General features: G+C 37.8%; 1 protein-coding gene across 1 annotated transcript in view; it reads left to right on the top strand.

Annotated features, from left to right (window-relative positions):
• The first annotated feature begins 760 nt into the window (after positions 1-760).
• Positions 761-25,609, top strand: part of znf644b (zinc finger protein 644b) — a 43,414-nt gene continuing 18,565 nt past the window's right edge. The window contains exons 1-3 of the mRNA XM_053498231.1: positions 761-826; positions 3,890-4,011; positions 17,716-17,762. Coding sequence (XP_053354206.1) covers positions 761-826; positions 3,890-4,011; positions 17,716-17,762 — 235 coding nt within the window. The remainder of the gene's footprint in view (positions 827-3,889; positions 4,012-17,715; positions 17,763-25,609) is intronic.

Below are 25,609 nucleotides of genomic sequence, written 5' to 3'. Positions count from 1 at the left end.
AAAAGGTTCCTTTTTACTAAAGAATTTGCTGCGGGCAGCACGGTGGTCTAGGGGTTAGCAGCTGTCGCCATGCACCTCCAGGGTCCGGGTTCAATTCCTGGCCAGGTTCGATTTCCGTCTCTGTGTGCATTCAGTTTGCATGTTCTCCCTGTGCTTAAGTTTCCTGGGATAGACTCTAGGCCCCCCGCGACCCTGTATACAAGATTAAGCGGTATAGACGATGAGTAAGTGAGTGAGTGAGTTTGGTGCGCAACTATAGTTTAATTGCCAGAAAAGAACATAAGGATACTTTGATATAAATTACATATTGACAAAGTGGCACTCCCCTGGTTTGCTTAGCTCAGGTAACTCTCTATGGAGTTAAATGGAGTTTTTGTCATTTAAAACATTAAGCAGATGGACAGCTATAAGTGCGAATGACTGTATAAATGCATGCGTGCATGCTGCCGTTAATGGGCAGGTGGCCCATTTAGGGTGTTTCTTTGCCCGTTCCCCTGGTGTTCATGGTGGTTTCAGGTTCACTGCAATCCTGACCAGGACAAATGATTAGGAAAAAGTAATGGATAAATAATGAATATTTTAAAGTAAATTAAATGCCCAAACTGAACACGGCAAAAGATTTATTGAACATATTTTAATCACACGTCCGTATTTGTTTTTAAATGATATAAAGTACTAGAGGTTAATCGCGGCTCCGCCCTTGTACCCTGGCTCCGCCCACCTGCAGATCCTGATGCCTTCGTGCTACCATTACCTACGAATGGAGTTTGTGGTCAACTCGCTGCTGCTCCTCAGGCTGCTTAAATGTTCGGCTGGCCAACGCTGGGTACTGTTTTAAGTCGCTAGCTACTGTTACATACTGTGAGGGTGCTGCATACTATGATATTCGATGAGGACACTGTGTAAAGTTACATTCTGTGAGGATGTTGCATACTGTAACATTTGGTAAGGACACTGCATACTGTTTTGATCGGTGAGGACGTTCCATACCGTTAAATGAAGAAAATTTTGAGGACGCTGCATACTGTCACTGTCTGTGAGGACGCTGTCTACCATTACATTTATGAGGATGCTGCACACTGTGACATTCGGTGAGGACGCTGTGTACTGTTACATTTGGTGAGGACGCTGCATTGAGGATGCAGCTTAGTGTTACATTCGCTGAGGATGTTGCGTATTGTTATAATCGCTGAGGACGCGACGTACTGCTACAGTTGGTAAAGACGCTGTGTAGTGTTACATTAGGGGAGGATGTTGCATTGAGGACAAACATACTGTTACATTGTATGTTGAGGATGCAACGTTCTGTTACATTCGCTGAGGACACTGCGCACCGCCACATTTGGTGAAGACACTGCGTACCGTTACAGGCGGTGAGGATGCTGCATATCGTTACAGTCAGTGAGGTCGCTATGTACTGTTGCATTCGGTGAGGACGTGGCTTACTGTTACATTCGCCGAGGACATTGCATACTGTTACAATCGCTGAGGAGGCGACGTACTGCTACAGTTGGTAAGACCGCTGCGTAGTGTTACATTAGGTGAGGACGCTGCATTGAGGACAAATGTACTGTTATATTTACTGAGGATGCGACGTTCTGTTACATTCGCTGAGGACGCTGCGTAATGTAACAGTCAGTGAGAACACCGTGTACTGTTACATTCGCTGAGGACGTTGCGTACTGTTACATTCACTGAGGGCACAACATACTGCTACAGTTAGTAAGGACGCTGCATAGTGTTACATTCCGTGAGGACGCTGCATTGAGGACACGGCGTACTGTTATATTCGCTAAGGACGTTGCGTACTGTTACATTCGCTGACGGCACTGCATACTGCTACAGTTCGTAAGGATGTGCATACCGTTACATTCCGTGAGGACGCTGTATTGAGGACACGGCGTAGTGTTAAATTCACTGAGGACGCAATGTATTACATTCGCTGTGGGCATTGCATACTGCTACTGTTGGTAAGGAAGCTGCATACTGTTTCATTCCATAAGGGCGCTGCATTGAGGCTGCGTCGTACTGTTACATTCATTAATGACGGCGCATACTGTTATATTTGCTGAAGGTGCTGCCAACAGTTACAGTCGGGGAGGACTGCCTGTGACATGACCATAGTATAACAAAAGTTGATGATAACGTTTTATATATATACAGTGAGGTCAATAAGTATTTGATCACCCCGTGATTTAGCAATTTCTCTTACTTAGAAATCATGAAGGGGTCTACAATTTTCAGCATAGGTGCATTTTCACTGTGAGAGACAGAATCTAAAAAGAAAATCCGGAAATCACATTGTATGACTTAACAATTTATTTGTGAATTACTGTGTCAAATAAGTATTTGATCCCCTGCTCATTAGCCAGATTTCAGGCCCTTAAAGACCTGTTATTTTGCTTTTAAATAGTCCATATGCTTCTTACGGAGCCACTCCTTGGTTTTCCTGGCTGTGTTCTTTGGGTCATTGTCATGTTGGAAGACCCAGCCCAACCCATCTTTAATACTCTGAAAGAGGGATATTTTGCCCAACATGTCACAATACATGGCACCGTTCATCCTCTCCTTAATACAGCGCAGTCGTCCTGTCCCCTGTGCAGAAAAACACCCCCAGAGCATGATGCTTCCAGCCCCATGCTTTACTGTAGGTATGGTATTATTGGAATGATACTCATCATTCTTCTTCCTCCAAACACGGCGAATGGAGTTAAGACCAAAAAGTTCTACTTTGGTCTCATCTGACCACAGGACTTTCTCCAATGACTCCTCTGGATCATCCAGATGGTCCCTGGCAAACTTCAGACGGGCCTGGACATGGGCTGACTTAAGCAAGGAAACCTTCTGTGCGATGCAAGATTTTAAACCATGATGTCTTAGTGTTATACTAATAGTAGCCTTGGAAACGAAAGGTCCCGGCTCTCTTCACGGCATTGACCAGCTCCTCCTATGTAGTTCTGGGCTGATTCTTCACCATTCTTAGCATCATTGATACCCCATGTATCTACTTAGACTTTGGCTGATTGTGGGGTGCACAGGTGTCTTTATGACAGCTAACGACCTCAAACAGGTGCTACTAATTTAGAATCATGAGCGGAGTGAAGCTGGACTATTTAAAAGCAAAATAACAGGTCTTTGAGGGTCAGACGTCTGGCTGATAAGCAAGTGATCAAATATTTATTTGACACAGTAATTCACAAATAAATTGTTAAAAAAAATCATACAATGGGATTTCCGGATTTTTCTTTTTAGATTCTGTCTCTCACAGTGGAAATGCACCTCTGCTGAAAATTGTAGACCCCTCCATGATTTCTAAGTTAGAGAACTTACAAAATCACAGGGTGATTAAATACTTATTGACCTCACTGTATATATATATATATATATATATATATATATATATATATAGTGTGTATAAAATTGGTAATATAGTCTATGTTAATGAAAACTAACAAACAAACAATGTGCCTTTAAGGTGTGTAACCTAATTATGAAAATGTACACAAAAGTCTATTATAAATTAAACAGGAAGATTTCAAATGAAATTGAAACATTTCTGAAATATTTCAGGTTGAATATTCAGTCTTTAAATGAGTATTACATACAGGAGGTTCATTTCTGTGACTCTTAGCAGCAAGTTCGCTCAGGAATGTACAGTAAGAACCTTAGCCTCTTTTTTTGGGGAATAATCCATAGTCCGAGGAGGGGATCATTTCTGTACCGAACACCAGGACGGTTACACGGGACATGGTCTTACAGACTAATAACATAGGTCGAATAAATAAAACATGTTTTTGTTGAGTGTATTAAGTTAACGAGGCTGAGAGAGTCCGAGGTCGCATTAAACAGACGTCGTGATTTTCCCGGACACCCCTTTCGGAGTTTGTAGTTCAACCTGCGGAATTTAAAGGCAAAATGGCGACAGGGTGATGGATGGCAGTCGAATATCCAGTACTTAACCGAGTGTCATGGCGATCTTGTCGTTATCTGCGAATGTTCAGCGTCGGGAAGGTAGGTCTGATACTCGGCTACGAGCGTCCGCCATTTAATCCGTGCGATATTTAGCCGGAGCGAGTGCCGACAGCGCGGCGGTGTCCTCTGGGGTTGGAGTCCTTGGGATGAAAGCTCAAAGACACGGTTGTGGTGGAAATGCAGAAAATGGCCAAAGTCAGTGTGTGTTATCGTAGATACTATACAGTACTAGTTAGTGTCGAGTCTGTCTGTATACTGAGCATGATGTTAGCGCTAAGCTCTGGGGTTGGTTCATATTTTAGTGTCATGCCACTTAATCAGACTTAAACAGAAGCAGTTGAAGTTTTGTAATCAGCCATCATTTAGATATGCTCATGAAGTTTTCCCTATTCTACAGACATGATTACCGTTGATAATTTTCTTAATTAAACATTGATTTGCATCAGCTATAGCAAATATGCTTTGATTAAAAAAAAAAAGTTCATTGCTACTGCAGGCATGCAAAGCTTCATGATTTTCATTTTAAGCACATAGTGTATTATATCTATCCATGCAAGTCTGGTGGTGTCAGGTGATACCTGGAGTGCTGTCAGTCAGTAACAAAGCCAGAGGATTCGGCCCATTACGTCAAACTAAAAAGTCTTTGATATTTTCTTGCAAAACTCTTGCAAAAAAAGCTATGCACAGTGGATGTGCTCTTATCTTTAATAGTGTACCGGGTACAGAACTATCCTGTAGCTCTGTATTCTGAATGCCTTTCTTTTGATGAGCACTTATTAAAAAATACCGATCATAACACATGATACTGCACACAGTATCAAGGCTAAGACGAATTAAGTGCGCTTGGAAATGGTTACAGTAATTCTCTATAACTTTATGTGATTAAAGCAGCTACTGTTTGACTCCTTAGAAGCAAAAAACAAACATTATGGAGAACATACGTATAGTATATATAAGGTTATTTCGTATTGCTGTAAACAGTCATTGGCTTCAAAATAGAAACATCAACATTCATCCAAATAATAAAAAAATAAACCTGGAGAGACAAGTGTGCAAAGTGTGCCGCGTGCACGATAGTAGTTGTGCATTGGATTTTCTTAGCAGCCAAGGGGTATTTTAGATACTGTATAAAACATAATCCAAAGCTTATTTAAAGAACAAAAAAAAAGTTTTTGTATAAATGTGAACTATTATTCCCAAATACACTATTATTCCTGAACCTGCCAGTGATAGAACACAATATATCCAGGTTGACATTATTAAAAGCCTTGCATATTTGCACTTATTAGGGTAGGGAATTATGTCATTCAATTCAAGTGAATAGTCATAAGAACTATAAGTCAGGAGTCATAATACTATAATAGCTCATGTACTAACTAAAACCGCTTTAACAAAACACACACACACACACACATCAAACAAGCCATAAAAACATCTCTTGTAACTATAATATTAGAGCAAGTAACCTGGTTAATCAGTGTATGATTACCTTTAATCTGATATATTTAGGTTTTTCTACTAGTGCCGTAGAGTTTACATCCTGCTACAATTCCAGTAGTTTTATTTATCAGGGCCTATTAACACAAAAATATACAGTTCCGTAAGTATTTGTACTGGGATGCAATATCCATGATTTTCAGATCTGTATGCCATCATGGTGGATTGAAAATAAAGCAGTAAACGCTTGATTTAAAGTGTGAGATTTGTTTCAAGGGTTTAATAAAAAAAAAAAAAACATTAACTGTTTAGGAATTACAGGTTTTTTACATTTTATTTCTTACAATGCTCAAAAGTAATTGGACAAACTAAGACTTTACTTATTTGGATGCAAGACTTTTATACTCAATGACTTTTGTACTGGAACTAATCATCTTTGATTGCTGAGAAGTCTCCATTAAACAAATTTATGCCGGCCCTTTAATGCAGTTGCTTTTAATTGCTGCTTGCTTGTGGCATAGTTTTGTCTTCAGTAAGTGAAAAGCATGCTCAGTTGGGTTGGGGCCATCTATACTTGTAAATGCTATTACTATTACTTGTACTGCAGCATTTGACCAAATCTGAGCAGAAAGTATAGCTCTTTACATTATGGAATTCATCATTATGCTTCTACCAGCAGCCACGTCATCAGTAAACACCAGTGACCCAGTTCCATCGGTAGTCATAAATGCTCTCGCTATAGCATTGCCTCAACCATGTATAATTGTGATGTGATTTGCTTTGGAATAAGAGCCATTTCTTTTTCTCTCTATATTCTTCCCATCATTCTTACACACGTTAAGCTCAGTTTCACCAGTACAAAGAATCTCGTTTTAGAAGTCTAATTCTAAATCTCTAATCTTCTCTTCCTGTTATTGAGTTTTACCAGTGGCTTGCATCTGTAGCCTTTCACAATAATATCTCTGTGAGAGTATTCTTGACTTGGCTAGATGTTGTTAAGGGGTTTTTCTTCACCAAGGAAAGAATTTTGAGATCATCAATTTTAGTTGTCTTTTGTAGTCTTTCAGGCTTTTTGTCGTTTCTGGAATTTCCAGGGCATTCCTTTTTTTTTTTAATGCGCCAAGTAATTGATTTGGCTATCTCTAAAGTTACCGCATTTGTTTTTATGATAGGTCTCTTTTTCTTAGCTTACTGTTGGACTTTACTTCACTTGCATTGACACCTTTTGCATTTGCAGTGCTTTTGGATTGCATGTTAATAATTCTCATGAACACCCACCGAATGCAAATTAAACAACTTCAGATCATTTATCTTCTTATTTTGTTAAGTTGATTTGTCATTGATGATTGTTGGCCTTTGTTTTTCGCACAGCCACAGTGACATCTCATTGGGGTTTAGGACTGGACTTTGACTCGACTATTCCAATGCCTTGATTTTTTTTCTACTTTAGCCATTGAGATGTTTGTTCATTGGTGTGTTTGGGATCATTGTCCTGTTGCATGACCTGGTTTTAGCCCAGCCTAAACTGCTGAACGGATGCCTCACGTTTGTTTCAAGAATATTCTGGTATGAAAGTGGAGTTACACCAGATACAAGTTATACCATTCTCAGTGATTTCCAGGCCATGTGGCTGAAAAACAAGCCCAAATTGTCACTGATACAAAACTGCATTTGACAGATGGCATAAGGCTTTTATGGTGACACACACTGTTTGGTTTTTGCCAGAAATAGTGTATGATGAAGAAACCAAACCCTTCCACTGTGGTCTCATCAGTCCTCAGTCCAAAGGACATTGTTCCAGAATTTTTTTGGTTTGTTCAGAAACAATATTGTAAATTTAACTCACGCTGACATATTTTTTGGAGAGTTTTTTTTCTTTTCCCCCAGATGCAGCTGTCATGAATATAAACCTTTAATGTGCTTGCAGGATCCTAAAGGCTGCATGATGAAGCTCGCAGGTTTTTCTTTATATCTTTGAGCATTAAACGGGCATTAAGTTGCTGGAATGCTCACTCCCACGAATATTGGCAACTGTCTTGAAAGCTTTCCATTTGTAAACAGTCATTCCCACTGTTAAGTGTTTGGCGATTGTATTTTGACCCTTATAGAAGCAGATGAGGACCACATCATTGTTTTATTGTGAAACAAAGAACTAAAAGAACTTTTTCCCCTTCCCATTTTGACTTTTCAATAATGCAAATAATGCAAAAATAGATATACAGTATTGGGTACGTGATTATTTAGTAAAGGTACAAATGCTCCCTCTTAAACAGTTTAAAAACAATGTAAAAGCAGCATTTATATGGCAAGGTTACAATATCTTCCTATGTACCTATTTTAATATCATTTTTAGATAAAATAAACCACAAATATATGAAAAATTTTACTTGCCTCCAAATAGAGACTAAAAAGAGGGGTGTTAAGTTAGACCGGGACTTCAGATTGAAGCGAGGTCAGGACTGAAGGGTGAATATGGCAATACCTCCCAACGGAATTTCTGTAATGTGCTGTAATGTGAGTTTCTGTAATGGGTGTTAGTGAACGATTGTATGTACAATTTCTACGGACAGTTTTTTTTCCCGGAAACTGGTGACAAATTATTAGTCGATTTTTCTAGGATCAGGCATTCCACTCACTGAACTTTTACGCGCCGGGTTTGTCATTCACTTCTTTAAAATGTTTGCACCATTCAAATGTTTTACTGTGGCTAAGAGTCTCGTCACTGTACTGTGCTTGAAGTTCCTTGTAAATGTCAATCAGTTTTACGCCTTCATTCACAAATTGATTGCAACATGAGGCTCCGTTTGATTTGAACACCCTCGGATAATGAGTTTTACCAAAACAAATGTCATAAGGTATAAAAACCCTGCAAACGCTGGACATTCTGCCTAGAGACTTAAGAGCGTTTACAGTTGCAAGCTGTCAGGTAAGAAAAGTTAAGAATTCATTAGTGCTTGTTTACATAGCTCTCATTCTGTATTGATGATTTTCCACATCTAACCTGTTTCACCTTGTCAATTTAGAGTCATAAACTGTGCTGAACTCCGACTATAAAGGACGAGAGGAGTGCTTTAGGCCTGCAGTGACCTGATTGCACTCCGTGCAGCCCACATGTTGTGAGGCACAGTTCTGTTCCCAACAGTCAGTCGGAAGAAAAATCACTTTCCTTTCTGCTTCATTTCTCTCAACATCAGTAGTTAGTGGTAGGTGGGAGACACTAATTAGATAAGTGTTTTTTCTTCCCGCAAGCCCACAAGTCCTCACTGCTTCCAAATCTTTTCTTTTATATATATATTATTATTATTATTATTTTTTTTTTTTTACCAGTTATTGGTTCACCTTAGGTAGATTTTATAAAAAAAGGAAACATTTTAGCAAAATAATGCAAAGATTAGCAAACTTTTTTTTCTTCACTTTTTTACACTTTTGACTTTTTGTCCTTTATATGAAGCAGTTGAGTGTTAAACAGATTAATATGGGCACAATAAGGATTGGTTATTGCATGCTAGCTGTAGTTTCCTTTAATTTGATAGCACGATGCTGCCATTAACATGCTTCACCATGGTTCTGGTAGTGTTTGGTTAATAAAATGTCTAGTTTTTGTACCAACTAGATCTAGCCTGGTCTTATCAGACAATTACACCTTATTGGACACATTACACATATTGAACATATTTGAAGTAATTTAGGCAGACTAAAAGATTCAAAAGAAAAGGCTTCTGTCTAGCCGGCCTACTTAATTTCACAGATGTGTAAAGAATACGAGAGGTTATTGTCACATGCCGGGAGTGGCCGGTACATGCCAGCTATTCCTGCAGCTCATTTAATGTTGCTGTCTCCTAGCAGCCTCAATGATATGTTTTCCTCTTGTCCTTTCATCTATTTCAGAGAGACATTATCTTTGCAATGTCATTGTGGTGCCAACTTCTTGTTGATGACCTTCATGTTGCTTCGTTGCATATCTAAAGTTTTGGATATTTTTTTGTACCCCTTTCTTGATTGATGCAAGTATTGAGCTGTACTGTATGTGGGAGCAAGTCAAGCCTTTTGGAGGTTGAGACAATTGATCAGAGCTATTGGACAAGCATTGGGCAAAGCAAGAACAATTTAGAATGTTCTGAAAAATAAAGAAACCACTTACAACCCCAACCAGACAGTGATGAGCATTGTGGGGGCTGTGAAGAAAACCCAAAAAACAACAGACAGTGACATCTCAAATAACCTTTACAACACAGGGGTGAAGGTATCACCATCCAAGAAATACAAATGCCAGACCACGATATGAAAACTTCTCATTAGCGGTCAGAGTCAGAAGGTCAGAAGTGTGGAGAAAAAAAAAAGATCTGCTCATCTGATCCAATACATGCAAGCTCATCTGTCGGGCACAATGGAGATGGTGTCATGGCTTGGATTTGTATTGCTGCTTCTAGAATGGGCTTCCCAATATTCATGGATGGCGTAAACAGCGATGGTAGCGGCAGAGTGAATTCAAAAGCTTACAGAAACGTTGTTTGCCAACTTACAGCATTGAGATGAGACTGAAGTGAGATCCTCCTAAAAACAAACAACAACAACAACAACAACAAAATTAAAGAACCTGTGATACAAACCTAGGAAAGCATTACAATAGAAGAATGCAAGAGCTCAGTGATATGTGCTGGCTTGATGCAAGTAAGGGACTATGCCACAAAATATTAATTGTTATTTACGTTTTATTTCAGTAATTTTGCTTAACTAAAATCAGGTAGTCTGGTACCAAAGCTTCCAAGTTCTAAGTTGTTTAACACATTCTGATGTAAAGTAAGTTTTTTTTTTTTTTTACCCTAGAAACATAAGTTTTAAAATGGTTGCTATGCGAATAATTCAAGTAATAATAAAAGAAATTGGATAAAAAGAATCTGAAATGATTTACCTTGGTTTTATTTTAACATTGCTAAAACCAGCGATTTTAGATACTGCGTGTTGGCTTTTGTAGTTCTGCTGCACTTTAACATTATAGCTTTAGTATAAAAGAAAAAATTACAATTAGACCCCAAATACGTTCATTTTTAACAACTCCGCATTTTGTTGGAGAAAGCTCCTGTTTCCATACATAAGGAGGCCAAAATCCAGCACACACCTGTGACACTGTGTCAGGTGCTGCCCGGTAGAGGACATGTTCCACTTTTGGATCTTTAAGTTCTTTGAGTTTGTGCCCCCATACCGTTTTGGATTTTTTTTTTTTTTTGTTTGTTTTTGTCGTCGTTGTCATTTCCACAGTGCCAGTTGCTTTGCAATTTCTGCAAAACTCCTATAAAGTCAATAAAACAGTGTAAGCTGTTTAAACAACAACCCTATAATTGGCTAGCGGCATGGCAGAGACATGTTCGTCATTGCATGGGGCATCGCAGCTGGCATTTAAAACCAAATTCTGATTTATTTATCTTTCCATCATATTTATTTAATTATTATTTATTTATCGATCCATCGTTGCTGAATGTTGTGTTTATTTACCAGTCTACATTATCTTGTTTTCAAAGACAGTTAGGTTCACATGAATGCGTAAACCTTTCTTACCGTTTCCTTCTTGCTCAATGCTGACTGCTGATCCACTGCTGTTTTTCAATCTCCATTTTCTTTTGTCTTGCTCCGTGCTTGTCGTGATATGTACAGACATGCCGTCATTTGTGATTAAGTTCCAGACATTGAGTTCCTGGATGGTGGGTTTAGCTTTGCCAGATTTTTAACCAGACACTGATGTAGGCCGTAAAATGTTCAGTCCATCGTTTTTTCTCCCTTGAGTTTAACTTTATTTAAAAGCTTAATTAGTCCATAAACGTATTCAGGCTCATTAATGCCACCAGGTCTAAACCACATATTGAAAGCATGTCACTGTAATGAGTTATTTGTGGTTTTTGCCAGAGTTATTTATAAGGGCATTCTAAGTTTGTAAGATCTCCGGACGTTTTAAACCTCTGAAATTATACTACCACATGCTTATAAACTGGAAATGTGTTGCTCGAACTCTATGATGATCAATAATCTGATTTATGAAACATGTATTTAAAGTCACAAATGATTTATTGATAATGATTTTCTAATTATAATGAATATGATATTGTGCAGTTAGTTTGATTTATTCTACAGTTTATATTTTAACTGGGAAATCTATAATTTTAAGACAAATGTGCTGCACAGAGCCTCTAAAAATATCCTCACTTTAAATGATTATTTCCCTTTATTCTTTATGCTTCCCTTTATTATAAGCCTATTACAATTATATAGATAAATAAATAGATATATACATACATACATACATACTTTATTGATCTCTAAGGCAAAAAAAAAAAAAAAAAAAAAAAAAAAAAATATATATATATATATATATATATAGTCAGTTACCTATTGTGCAAATTCTCCCACGTAAAAAGATGAAAGAGGCCTGTAATTTTCATCATTGGTATATTTCAAGTATGAGAGACAAAATCATTTGAGGATTTTTAAAGAATTTATTCGCAAATTTTGGTAAAAAATAAGTATTTGGTCAATAAAATTTTTTTATCTCAATACTTTGTTGTATACCCTTGTTGGCAATGACAGAGGTCTAACGTTTTCTGTAAGTCTTCACAAGGTTTTCATACACTGTTGCTGGTATTTTGGCCCATTCCTCCATGCAGATCTCCTCTAGAGCAGTAATGTTTGTGGCTGTCGCTGGGCAACACGGACTTTCAACTCCCTCCAAAGATTTTCTATGGGGTTGAGATCTGGAGACAGACTAGGCCACTCCAGGACCTTGAAATGCTTATTACGAAGCTACTCTTTTGTTGCCTGGATGGTGTGTTTAGGATCATCGTCATGCTAAAAGACCCAGCCACGTTTCATCTTCAGTGCCCTTGCTGATGGAAGGAGGTTTTTACTCAAAATCTCACGATACATGGCCCTATTCATTCTTTCCTTTACACGGATCAGTCTTCCTGGTCCCTTTGGAGAAAAACAGCCCCAAAGCATGATGTTTCCACCCCCATGCTTCACAGTAGGTATAGTGTTATTTGGATGCAAATATATATTCTGCTCATTTTGAACTGACTTGCTACAGATATAAAAACAGCATTTTGTTTTTATCAGAATTATTTAAAAATCTTAAAACTTCTTAATTAATTAGATTCACCCACTTAGTGTGAATTGTCTTTTTGCAGCGATTACAGTTTTGAATTGTCTCGCATATGTGAAAATGCATTTTGCACATTCTGATTTTGATTCTGACTCTTCAATTTCTTCATGCAATTTCTTTTTTCTATTCTGGCCATGCCTCAAATTCTCAGTTGGATTTAAGGTTTTGTTCACAGGATTTTGTTCCCTGGGCCTTTTTACCCAGTAGTTCTCAACCCTGTTTGTGCCCTGCACATTTTCTCAACTCCCAAAACACCTGATTTAACTATTCAGTTAATTAACAGCCTTTTCTGAACCAAAGAGGGTGTGATAGAGCCGGGAAAGCACTAAAATTGGCAGAACAAGTCGTTCTCTAGGAATTACTGGTATAGACCTTTTTAGAGCCCAGGTCATGATTCTGTCGTAGTGTTTGCTTGGAGAAAAATCAACAGAATGTTGGAGGTGTCAGCTACCGAAAAATGTCATCTTGACCTAACTTATAATTTAATTGCTTATCAGTGTTTACTGCCTGTGAAAAAGCGAAAACTTGGTTACTTATGATTAAAGGAAAGAAATTTACTGACGTGATTATGATTACTTCTTTAATTTACCAGGAGAAAAATCCCATTGAAATCCAAATCTCTTTTACCAGGGAGTCCTGGCCAAAATGGCAGTACATTAAGTTTTACATAAAACATGGAATGAAATAGAGAAGACTTTGACATTAGAGGTACTTCCTTCTTTAAATATTCTTTGAAATCTCTTTGAGTTTTATGTGAAGGAAATATGTACATGTTTTGTATAGTTTTAGTGGATCTTTTTGAAAAAAAAAAAAAAAAAATACATAAAACCCAAAACTTGTCAGGACTCTCCCCTGACTCAGGGCCTGGGACAAGGGACATAGTGTTCCTTCAAGGTTCCTTTGAGTTTTTTTATTCCACCAAGAAATCAGAAATTGGTGAGCTAAGAGGAATAACTTTAGGTTTTTTTTTTATAACTCCTTAAGTACCTGAATGGTGATGGATTTTGTAATAATATTGTTATATGACTTACGCCTTTTTAAATAATGATAAGACTTGGTTATTCACTGTTTAAACTCAGGTTTACGCCTCGGTTTACTAGATCCAGACAACAAAAGCTTAAAGAGAAAACGAGTGCGTATAAATCTTTGGATGTCTACAACTAAGTCTTAAATGATCATGTACAAAACTTGAAATACAGAAATTTAACAGATGAAATGTAGTTTCACAGACATATTTATAAGTTTATAGTGTAAAACAATACTGTACTTTAGATCAGATGCTTGGTTTCTCTGTCTGGTAGGTATGTGTGTGTCTTGTCCATTTAACTGTAGCTAATCCTGTCACATCCTCCATCCACAAAGGCAAAAGAACATCACTGTGTTTGCCAGCACTAAAGGAGTCTACAGTATATGCTTTGACTTTAAACCAAAGGCCTTATCAGATGACAATCATTTTTGACTCTTGCAGATTTTCTTACACAGCTTTCTGGCCTCTCTCTGATCGAGGATGAATCTACAGTATGAAGAGGTGTATTGGTAATGAGTGCAAAGGTTCTCCTGTTTTATTCAGTGAGCTCTGTAACCCCTTTAGTGTTGTAACTAGTGCACACTGTCAATTGCCTTTCTTGCCCAAGCACTCACTTTGACCTGATCTTCATACTGCCTGGTTTGTGTCACTTGTTTTAACGGATTTTACAATGCTCCATTAAATTTCCAAGGCATTAATGATGTATTAATAATAATAATAAAAAATGATCCTGAGAGATGGAGATGGCACAGAATATAAGGGTCGACACAGTTTTCAAAAAGGTTGGTGACACCGGTAACATAAATTTGTTTTAATAAATTTTTGAACTTTAATCTTTGTGTTCAAATCATATAGAATAATAATCATGAGAAAACACAAGTACAGTGTGTGACTGTCTGGGAAAATCCGTTTAAGACTAAGTTTGAACCGAAGAGTTTTTCTACTAATAATCTACTTTGACAACGAAGAAACTTTAATATTTTTTAACAAAATGACATTCTTGAAATTATAAAATAAAAAACAAACAAAAAAATATATATATATAAATTTGATTAATTATAAAATTATTTAAGAAAAATAATATTATGAGTTACATATGACAGCAGAGACTTTGACTATCTTTAAACGTCGACTCAAGACGCATCTGTTTCTCCAGTACTTCGACTCCCCCTAAAAAAAAAAAAAAATACCCTCTTCCCAGTTGTGTTGGACTAATGGCACTGAGTTAACCTAGTTAACCCAGTGTAAGTATGTATCCAGTGATGTAAACTTTAAAGCACTTTTTGTAAGTCGGTCTGGATAAGAGCGTCTGCCAAATGCCCAAATGTAAATGTAAATATGACAAGAAACACATTAAAATCATGTCGTTTTAAGGTTTTTTGTAAAAAAAAAAAATAAAACTTGACCATGTTAAGAGATTCTCCAGACCACTGCAGAAGTACATGTTTGGTCACATTGTGAGATTTAACTTAACAGATAAACAAAATGGATCTGTGTGCATACAGAGGAAATCAATATAATTCCAGTTTACTAGTATATGAAAAAAATCCTTCACCCTTGATATCAGATCACATTGTTAATATGCAATTTCAAGTTAAAAAATCCATTATTTAAATAAAAGATATAAAATGTGCTCTTGTGCATTAAGTCAGATAAATATATTATATATCTAGTAGCCCCAGGCTTAACAATTTTAAATGTTTAATGGGTATATGGGGAACTGTGGGGCCTAAACCTATAGCTGAGGCATTTGCTGCTGTATGTAAAGTAAACAGCCATGTGGAATTAATGCCTGGGAGTGTCAGTAGAATTTAAATAGCAGTGCAATTACATACCGCAATGCTTCTGTGTGTGTTTGGTGAATCCTAACTCAATATCCCCTGTGTCACACAAGCCAATCAAGCCAGCCGGTTCTTTACAGACAGCCTTGTCAGCCTGAATGAGTGAAACCCAAATTGCAAATTGACCTTGCCGAGTGAAGAATGATCAAATATTTGCAGAGACTTGTATTTCTAGAATATGCACAATTAAGAAACACTCATTGCTTCACCTCTGTGCTCCATCATGTTCCAATCTTGCTGTGCTCTAAATGTAGATGCTGGGAGGTGCAGGAGCCTGAATTAGCAACCCAGCAGAACTGTAATCGGGCCGCAGAGGAATTTCAGCAAAATCCAGAACACAGAGTCCTCCATAAGTCTGTTAAAGACACTAAAAAAAGAGGCATGTACTCCTTTTCAGCTACATGACACAGTTACCCTTGCATTCCCTCGCATATGATTTAACTGTATTGTTGTTAGAATTCCTTTTGTTAAACGTATGAATAATTTACACTGGGGGAAGAGACATACTGGAAATGCACGACATGGAGAAATCAAAATCATAGTGGCTATTCAGACATCTCCCTATGGTGGATCGTGTTGGCATGTTAAATTGACGAGGAGGACTTTTGATTGTACAGAATAACAGAATAGAATTATGAGTAAAAACTACCAACTGTAGTGAGCTCTGAGCTGGAGGTTATGCCCTTCGTTAAAACGTTTTTACCATTTAAGTCTCATCATCACACTCTGCTTGAAACCTATAAACGTCAGTTGTTTTTTCACCTTCGTTCACAAGGGATTTAATGACAAGTCCCGGTTTGACATGAACACGCCTTGTAGCTCTAAACAAGTTTAAAAGCCTCTGGTGATTTTATTCACAAAATATTGTGTCCCATTGATTTGTGTAACAGTAATCTGCTGTGGCAGATAAGGTAGAAAAGTAGTACAAAATCTAGGAAATGGAGCACAATCAGCAAATTTATAACCACATTAAAGGCTAAACTGAATTTTCGTTGACGTTCTTATACAAAACTATTACATGTCAGAGTAAATAAGCATTTAGGTTGTGTATAAGGTTTAGAGTGAAACAGGATGAGGTTTAGTGCAAGAATAAGAGACATTATGGCTGTGCAATATGGTGATGCAAAAACAAGCATCAAGGAGCATGACCATGCTAAACTCTCTGCAGCAGTTTTAAGATCAATAGCCTATATTGATCTTAATAGCCCAATAGCAATAAATTTATACCTTAAATCATGGTATTATTATTGTTTGGGTTCTTGGAACTTCATATTGTTCCCATTTTAAGTGTGTTTTGTTTTACTTGTTCTCGTTTGTTTACTGTTATTTCCATATTAAAAGAGAAATTGATCAAAAACCAGTCATGAATGTGCAAGCAGTTATTTGGTCTGAGTAATTATTTTATCAGTTTTTGACAAAACAATATTGTGATTTCAAGATCTGAACTGTTCTGCTATAAGATTTTGTACATGAATATCTGGACAAATCATAAATATGCAAGGATATCTGGCAGGTGATTTAATACTAGGAAATGTAGGATGGTGAGGAAGTCAGTGCCGGAGAATTGAAGAGTATGGGTTGCTGAGGATGATGAGGGGTTTGGGTTTTAGGAATTAGGGTCTAGAGGGATACTTGAGACGGTTCTGAGTCTGGTTCTGTTAGGGTCCAGGGTTTAGGTTGTGAGGGTCAGTTTTTGTCTGGTCTCAGGAAGCCCGAATGTGTGTGTGGATGAAGAACTTTAGCTGAGTCCATGGAATGCTTTGGAAATAATCAGGAGCATAATGCACTTTTCTTCTTGTTTCCTTCTGTGTAGCGTAGCGTACGGAGTATAACATGCGTGAAGGAGGGAAAATGCATGGCATGATACTTTTTTTCTTATGAGAGGAGAGACAGAATTTTTAAGGGTCTGATGTAATTTACTTGTTAATGTGAACTCACACACTAAGCCTCAAAGCAGGTTACGGTTTTGGAGAACTTTTTTTTCTTTGCAGGAGCATCATAGAATGGAAAGGTAAGGCATTTTTATGATGCAATGACCTGAAGTGATTATATTTAGGAGCTTTGTTCAGGGGCAGGTTTGGGCTGGCCTGGACTATGATTTGTGCAAATGCAGGTCTCTGGATTCCTCACACCCATCCCTTCCTCTCCCACACATGATAGTATTTGTAACAAAGTTAGAGACTGGATTTTTTTTCCCCCTCTTTAAAAAGTTTCATCTTGTACAGCCTGCTCTGCTACATATCCTTTGTGGCCAAGAAAGCATATTTAATATGTGTTTTCTTTTTCAGGCTGGCGATCACATGTCTGGATGGTGCCCCTCTTTTGGAAACTATTGGTAAGACTTGTTTTGCCAACACATTTATATCATACACATTATATAAATATGGTATTTTCTTTTTACTTTATTATGTTTATAATATCCTATCTATAACTATAACTCATAATTTCATGTAGCATTTACATTAAACAGATAAAAGATAAAAATTATAGTATAATATTACATGTAAAAAATAGGTGGAAAAAGAGGATATGAGCAAAAGCACACTCTAGGTGTACATTGTGTCAGGTCTGTGTGTGCATGCGTGCGTGCGGGTGTGTGCATGTGTGTGTGCGCGCGCAGTGCCACAGACGTTCAGCAACACTTTGAGTCGAGGTGGGATGTGTGAACTGCTGTGATACTATAACTGGGTGTGATCAGCAGTCAAATGAAATCAGAGCTGTCAGTCACACTTGCCTGGCAACCTCGTCATGGCAACATTCATCTTCCCTTCCTGGCACACGCCACAAAAGTCAAAAAGAAAGCAGGTTCCTGGTATCGTTTGCATGCGCAAACCTGACAAAATGGCTTTGTGTAATTGGTCCATGATCTGTGACCTGCTTCGTGCTGCGAACAGATCGAGTCGCTATCAGGAAACATGTGTAAGAATTGCTCTTGGTACCTAAGAGCTGTTTCTTTAAAGCTTGTACTTGTATATACGCTGTGACTACTTGACTGAAACGGGAATGTGATGTGCGCGGCTCTCAAACAGCAGCTCTTATTCTCATCCACTTGCACTTGCCAAGCTCTTATGTTATCTTAACTTCCTCGAGCCCTGTCACGTTAACGGTTAATGGGGTAACGAGTTTCCTCACCTGAGGTAGCAGGCGTGAATAAGGTTCATTGCGATGTCCCTGTAGCAATCGCTTATCCACACCTGAACAGGCGAACGAGAGGCTTTCCTTAATTAACCACTTCATTAAGGGAATTACATGAAACACAAAAGCTCACACCTCCTCTCCAACGCCGTGCATGTACAGAATCAGCAGAACTGACAGCTCCACCGTGGTCCCTGTTAGGTTTATCACTAGGGGGCAGAATTGGATCACTGATCTTATTTAACTCTGTCACCCGGACGTTAACAGCGATCAGCAGCTGGGTTGAATATTCTGTAGAGTAGCTTAGTATAATATATTTCATGATAATTAGTGGAGCTTTTAGAATCATCAGGCTGAATAAATAGGACATCCAGATAATCATGAACATGACTGATAACTGGAAAGTCCCATATACTGCATATAGTTTTTTTTTTGTCATGTCCTAGTAGTAAGATGCAGGGTAAATAAAATATCAGCCTATATATTACACTATAATATAATTTCATATAACTTATAATATCAATATATCAATATAATTATGGCTTGACTTGTACAGTATGTTTCTCATCATATTTAACATGTTGAGGAAGAACACAAACCCCCATGCACAGCCCTTTAGAGGTTATTCCCTTTAAAATCATCAATAAATTGCTCACGTATCACATTTGATTTGCCTAATGTTCTGATATTAAGCATATTAAATCCACAGTGTGTCAAATTAAAGATGCAACAGATTTAATGGGGAAAAGCCAAAGGCAATTTGTGATTTCCAAATATTTTACTCATTTCGGATCAGGTAAAGACAATGGACTTTAATTACATGGTGATGATTATATTTCAGAAAATAAAAATAAAAAATGTGACAAATTTCTAAACTGGAGAATAATGATAATCTGACTCCAGTTGTGACGTGTGCAGTTTTATTTCTATTTACTAGCAGGTAATACCTTCACGAATCATCCAAATCGTCAGACAATAAGTAGTTTGGAATTAAAGTGATTCTTTAGTGTCTGTGGTTATCTCCTAAAAATGCAGGAAAAACAGTTAACAAAGATAATATGGTTACAACCCGACACTTATAGTTTCATTTGAGAGCAGTGTGGTGCTACATAGGCTTAAAATAAAAAAAATCGAATAAAATAAGGCTTTTATTTAAATTGAAAATCATCGATTTCATGAATTTTGTGTGTTTAACAGGTGCCGTGTCTTATGCCGAGATTTACCGACTCTCGCTGAGGAATGTAATTATGAGGCCATCTGTTGGTCAAGATTGAAAGTAAACAGAAAGCAAACATCATGGGCACTTTTAAATAAATCAAAATGGAGAACTGAAATCATTTACATTTTACCAATTGCATTAAAAAGAATTAAATTGAACAGTAGAGCAGAATTGCTCAAGTCTTGCTGAAGAGCCCAAATGTGGCTCATGGGAAGATTTGGGGCTTGAACTCACACCCATTCCACAGCTGTTTACTTGTTGCATGGTTGAATTTATTTTAATCACTACCCTTACACACTGTTTGGAAATTCAATATCATGTAACTCTCATAAAAAAACAAAAAAAAACAAAAAAAGTTTGACAATCCAGCAACACCCTGAAATGGACACAACTATGCTGATCTGATTATTATGAAAACGAGTAAAAGAACTACAATCAAATATTAAATAACCTTGCTTTTTAAAAATAATATTTTTATTAATATTAGTAATACTTATTATTATTAATATATTAAGTCACGTAAATGAGGAATAGTTTTATTAACTTTTTTGTCTTTTTTTATCGTTTTCATAACTTCATTAGATCGTACATATCCAATTAGTATCTTTACATATGCTGCTTCTAGTACATGCCACAATGCTAAACCTACACACACACTACATTGTCTATCACATGTCAAAAGGGACGTTTTGATCTTCCTTTGATTCGGTCAGTCACATTTTGATCTTGGCTGTGATGCGTCATTAACATTTTAACATTTCTCCTTATTCCCTTGCAGGATTAATGACCTCACCGCACCATCCCCACAACCCCCTGCTGCTAACCTTGTATTAATTGGGACGTCAAAAGCCTCTTCTCCTACTCTTTATTGTATACATTTACCATTAGACTCATTAGCTTCCCGTTGCTTCTCGTCACGCCTCTCCTTCCCAGCCAGGCGCGACTCTCTTGGGAGAACATTTCCATCTTTTCACTAGGCCTGTCTCAGCGTTATTCCCTTCTGTAAACTCCTCTCTTCTGACGGCCCTCTTTTGCTTTCTTTTTTTTTTCTGGGTCGCACTGATCAAGGGCTGCTCGGGTGTTAATTGGCGGCTCGTGTGCGGCTCCGCCTCTTCATTCAGCTTTAATGGTCACCATTGACAAACAGCAGGCAAATAATAAGAAAATGAAATTTTTTTAAGTACCCTTAGGGTAATGATTGAACGAGGTGAGATTTAGGCCCTGAGTGTTTTTGTGTGTATTATTATTATTATTATTATTATTATTATTATTATTATTATTATTATTTTTGAATCAGAACAATGCATTATGGGAAAGCTCTGATCTGTTAGGATTTAATAGTTTCCATGTTGACAGAGTGTATAATATATTTATATTGCATAAAACATCTGTGTATCAGCACAGCCAAAATCATTCTAGTTCCTCTCCACCTTAAATTATCTTTCCTTCTGCTGTCTTATGTCTTTCACGTCTCGCTCAGCACTTCGCGCTACATTTTAATGAAAGCTAATAAGAGCGGCCTCGTCCCAATACCTACGGCTCTTGACATTTCTCTAAATGTGAGCGCGCTGGTGGCTGCTTGCCAGACCTGATCCTGTTTTTGGAGCTGAGCATTGACGCTGACATGAGATTGCTTTCATCTGATCAGTCACATGTCTAAGCGAAGTGACTGAGACAAAGTTAGAGCTGTTTTTTTTCCCCCCTCACAGAAGTCAAGCAGAGACAGATGGTTGAGAGTGTGCCCTCAATGACACACACGCCTCTACACTTTCAGAGTTTTTAAAGCGACATAGATGAAAATTATGTAAATGAGAAATTAATTGTGAGCTTCTTATTTCACCTAAACTCAGTGTGTTAGCAATCAGTGTCAGGCTTTCTGAATTTCATGCAAAAATTCAACCAAACCAAAAAACCTGAAATTTCTGCCCTAGGCCCAAATGAAGTTATTTAAACTGTCAGCTTTTTCACCATCTCAGACACTGTGGTTTGTTATTTCTGACACTGGTATTTATAAAAATGGACAAGGCATATCATACGTCCAAGAACACTGTAACAGCCTTGAAACCTGAATCAGATTCTTCCACATTTTCTGTCACTTCGCACAAGCATCATATATAGAATAGAGTTAATGCATTGTATCATTTCAGTTGATGATATCAATTGATATCATTATTGTATCAACTTCAGCTGCTGGCAGTTATGTGAGCTAAATGTATTATTTAATTTTAATTTTAATTTAAAAAAGTGACATAGTTCAACTGGAATCAAATCTCATAGTGTTAATCAAAGTTTAATTTAAATGAAATCTAATTTAAATTAACCTTATTTATAAATTTAACTAAGTAAAATGTAAAAAAAAAATTATGTAACTGAATAAAATGTAAACCTAATTTTTTTATTTAACTGATCACGGTTTCCATTCTGAACAAATAAACCAATCCTTAAGTCAAAGGCCTGCCTAAACACTGAAAGAAATGCATCAGCCAGTGAAAATCAGACTACCAAGATGAAGACATTTGTTTTAAATGGTTGGATATGGCGTTGCTACTCTAAATCTCAAAAGATGTGTTGGTTTGTCCATATAAGACACTGCATGCGGGTCAATACACATGTACATGTACATATACATGTATCAGCCACATCTTTCTCTCTCTCTCTCTCTCTCTCTCTCTCTCTCTCTCTAAGAAAAAGAGACGGAGGTTGAAACCTAACGAAGCCCTGGGAAATCCCCATCAGACACCCCTCTCTTAATCCCTTTAATTTTAAAAGGTATTGTTTAAGGCTTCAAAGTTGATATGGTTTAATCCCCTCTCGAACACTACTGGATGGTAAATGAGACCGCGTCAGCCGCTAATCTACTCACCACAACAGAAAATCCTTCTTCAAGACGCGGTTGCACGGGCTTCCTGTGAACTCATCGTTTGATGTTCCCTACCTGCTATCGAACACGGCTTCTGTCTTAACCCGACTGTCACTTGCTGCCTGTCCCCTTTTATCAGACCCTTGCTGCCTTTTTACCATGCTAAAGCTGGCATCAAGCATGACCCTTTTTTCACTAAGTAACTCTCCCTCTATTTTGGGAGAAGTTGATGAGCTTCGGAATAAGGCGAACAGGCACGGAACTTCTTTTAATTTGGCCTTGTATAGAGGGAGTGTATCATGAGGACCGGGTGTGTTCTGTTGTCGTTTTTCAGGTTTGGTGGTCCATTTTTAATCTGGATGAGCTCACATTGCTGCAGTTTTGCATCAGCGTAGCTTTCAGCAGCTGCCCAGGGAAAATACAGCCTCTCGCTATCCGTGCCGTCTAGGCCGTTTGAATTGTCAGACTCGGCTTCTTGATGAGCACTAGTTTGTTTGAGGGTGATCCTCCTTTTTTTTTTTTTTTTTCCTGGAGGAGTTGTTCCAAGCAAGCACCTCTGTGCTGTGAGTAAGTAGTGTAATAAAGGCAAGTTATTTCTGAGCTCTTATTTGGAAAAGTGTTCAAAAAGGGAACTTTTCGTGCTGGTGCACCTCCATCTTTCTCTGTGAGGAAAAAAAACAAAACAAAAAAAAAAAGAGAGACAGCATGTTGCTTAGTTGCTTAGTAACCTCCCATGATTAATTTTGCAACTTGTAGAACTGCAGCAAAACTTCACCTGAGTGTTTTTTTTTTTAAATATACACCCCAGGGACGTTACAGTAAGGATGAGCAGAAAAAAATACAGACTTTCCAGTTTATTAGGTAAACCTACATAGTAGACACACTCGCTGGCCATATTTAGGTGCACAGTTTTAAAAAAAGTGATATGCTCATATGAGGTCACCATGTTCATGAGAAGTGAGCAAGAGCATGTAGAGGTGCACAGGTGGCTCTAACAACTCTTATGCTGTATGAGGCATTTCGCTGGCATATTTTGGGCTCACATGTCCCCTCAAGCTGGAATACTCAATGCAATTTAATATAAATTCATTCTGAATTATGACCATAATCCTATAATAAAGCAGTGCAATCCTCCAGGATGACTTTTCTTACATACATAAAGCACAAAGGCTCACTGAATGGTGAAGGAGTATACGCAGTGTTCTTAATGAAAGATAATGGCATTTAATTGCAATATAAAAGTAAACATAATCTTGGAAAATACAAATTTACATACATAAGTTAGTTATTAGACTGACAGAAAATGATAGCTTGAAAATAGCACACATTCAGAATTTAGATATCATTTCACCATTTTTTTATTTTTATTAATAGCAGTCCTTTTGGTTCCCCAGCAATGTAATTTGTATTTATTTGCAATGAACAATGTGTAGTTTTCATTTTGTCTTTAGCTTACTGTTGTGCATTTTCTTTTTCAGCATTGGAAAATAAGTAGGCAGAAAAGAAATTCAAAGTTTAAAACACAAATGAGATCATTGCTGGTGGTTCTTATTCCCCTCTGGTTAATAAATACATCCAAGAAAAGTTTATCTTCCGGGATTGCAGAATAATGTGTAATGATAATATGCAATTATCACCTCAGATTTTTTCAGCAGTAACCTCAAGATGAGGTGTAACTTAAGTGTTAGAGCAAGTGCTGATGGAGAGAGCAGGGAGCGGCGGAGAGAGAAAGCACAGTGACATATGTGTGTCGTGGAAGTGTTAAGCACTCTTTTACTTTTGCAGTTAATTTAGACAGATCACAATGGGCCCTCTTCTGATTCGTCCTTGTTTGTGCATTCATTATTGAACATGTTCAAAGGCAAGGGAAAGAAGGAATGAAAGAAAAGTGAGTGTGAGATTGAAAGGCGGGTGGGGGTAGAGCTAATCGCGTCAGATTGATCCCTGTACAGAGTGCACATTTTATTTAATCTTGTAATCCTTGTAAATAGCTCCCAGCAAGGCAAAGTCAACCTTTTAACATTGATTAAATGGAGTAAATAGAAGTGAATGAATTTTTAAAAGACATTGCATTGCATTTCACCCGTGTTTGTGGTGTATGGAACAGATTGGTGTGGAAGCTGGCAGCTAATGAGGCCTGTAAATTTAATGCCGAAATCGGCTTCTGATGGCTTTGCCGCCCTGCTGTTCAGGGCTTTCAGTGAAGTTTGCTTTAAATGTGGAGCGTCTGTTCCCCCTCCGAAAGCCCCTCACACCCAAACAGATGGAGAGAATATGGAGCCGAGAAGGTTTACCTTGGAGGTGGTAACAGTGAAGCCACTCATTAACACTGAATTTACCACTTCGTTAGCAACGCAGCTTCCTGTTGAGAGCAGCCAGTGCTGGATGTCAAATCCTCGGAGCATACATTTATCTAAGCAAGTCTGGACTCTTTAAGGGGGTCGAGCTTTTTAGTGTGTAGATAGAGTAAGATTCATTTCCCGTTCTCCAGGTTCTGCTACGAATCCAGTAAATACAGTATAATGCTTCATTTCAAGGTGCAAGGCTGCCACTAGTAACTTCTGTTTTTTATCTATCAATCTGTAGAGTGTTTTGGGGCAGTATATGTGTGTGTGTGTGGGGTTGTACTTGTGCATGTGTGCCAATTTGTCAAGAATCAAGCAACAACAGTCTCGTGCTGGGATGTGCTTTGGCACCATCACAGAGTGCTAAAATAGAATAATATGATCTCATTGGAGATGTACTTTTTCCCATGGAAATTTGTCAATTTTAGGAAGTGAATGAGAACTTTAGTGGGAGAAACAGGAAGGTCGGATCCCAAAGGTGTGCTCACATAATTAAGCTTCCTCACCGGTGTTTCCAGAACTAACAGCAGGGTGTGCTGTGAATAGATATGGTGGCAGTAGGTGCGGAAACCCATAATGCAGCTTAAAAAATAATGGCCTTCTCATTTCGGTTCCGCTGAGAA

The sequence above is a fragment of the Clarias gariepinus genome, chromosome 6 (assembly GCF_024256425.1).
Source record: "Clarias gariepinus isolate MV-2021 ecotype Netherlands chromosome 6, CGAR_prim_01v2, whole genome shotgun sequence".
In the NCBI taxonomy this organism is placed as follows: domain Eukaryota; kingdom Metazoa; phylum Chordata; class Actinopteri; order Siluriformes; family Clariidae; genus Clarias; species Clarias gariepinus.
Note: the sequence above shows the minus strand (reverse complement) of the source record. Positions and strands in the feature narration are given on the sequence as shown.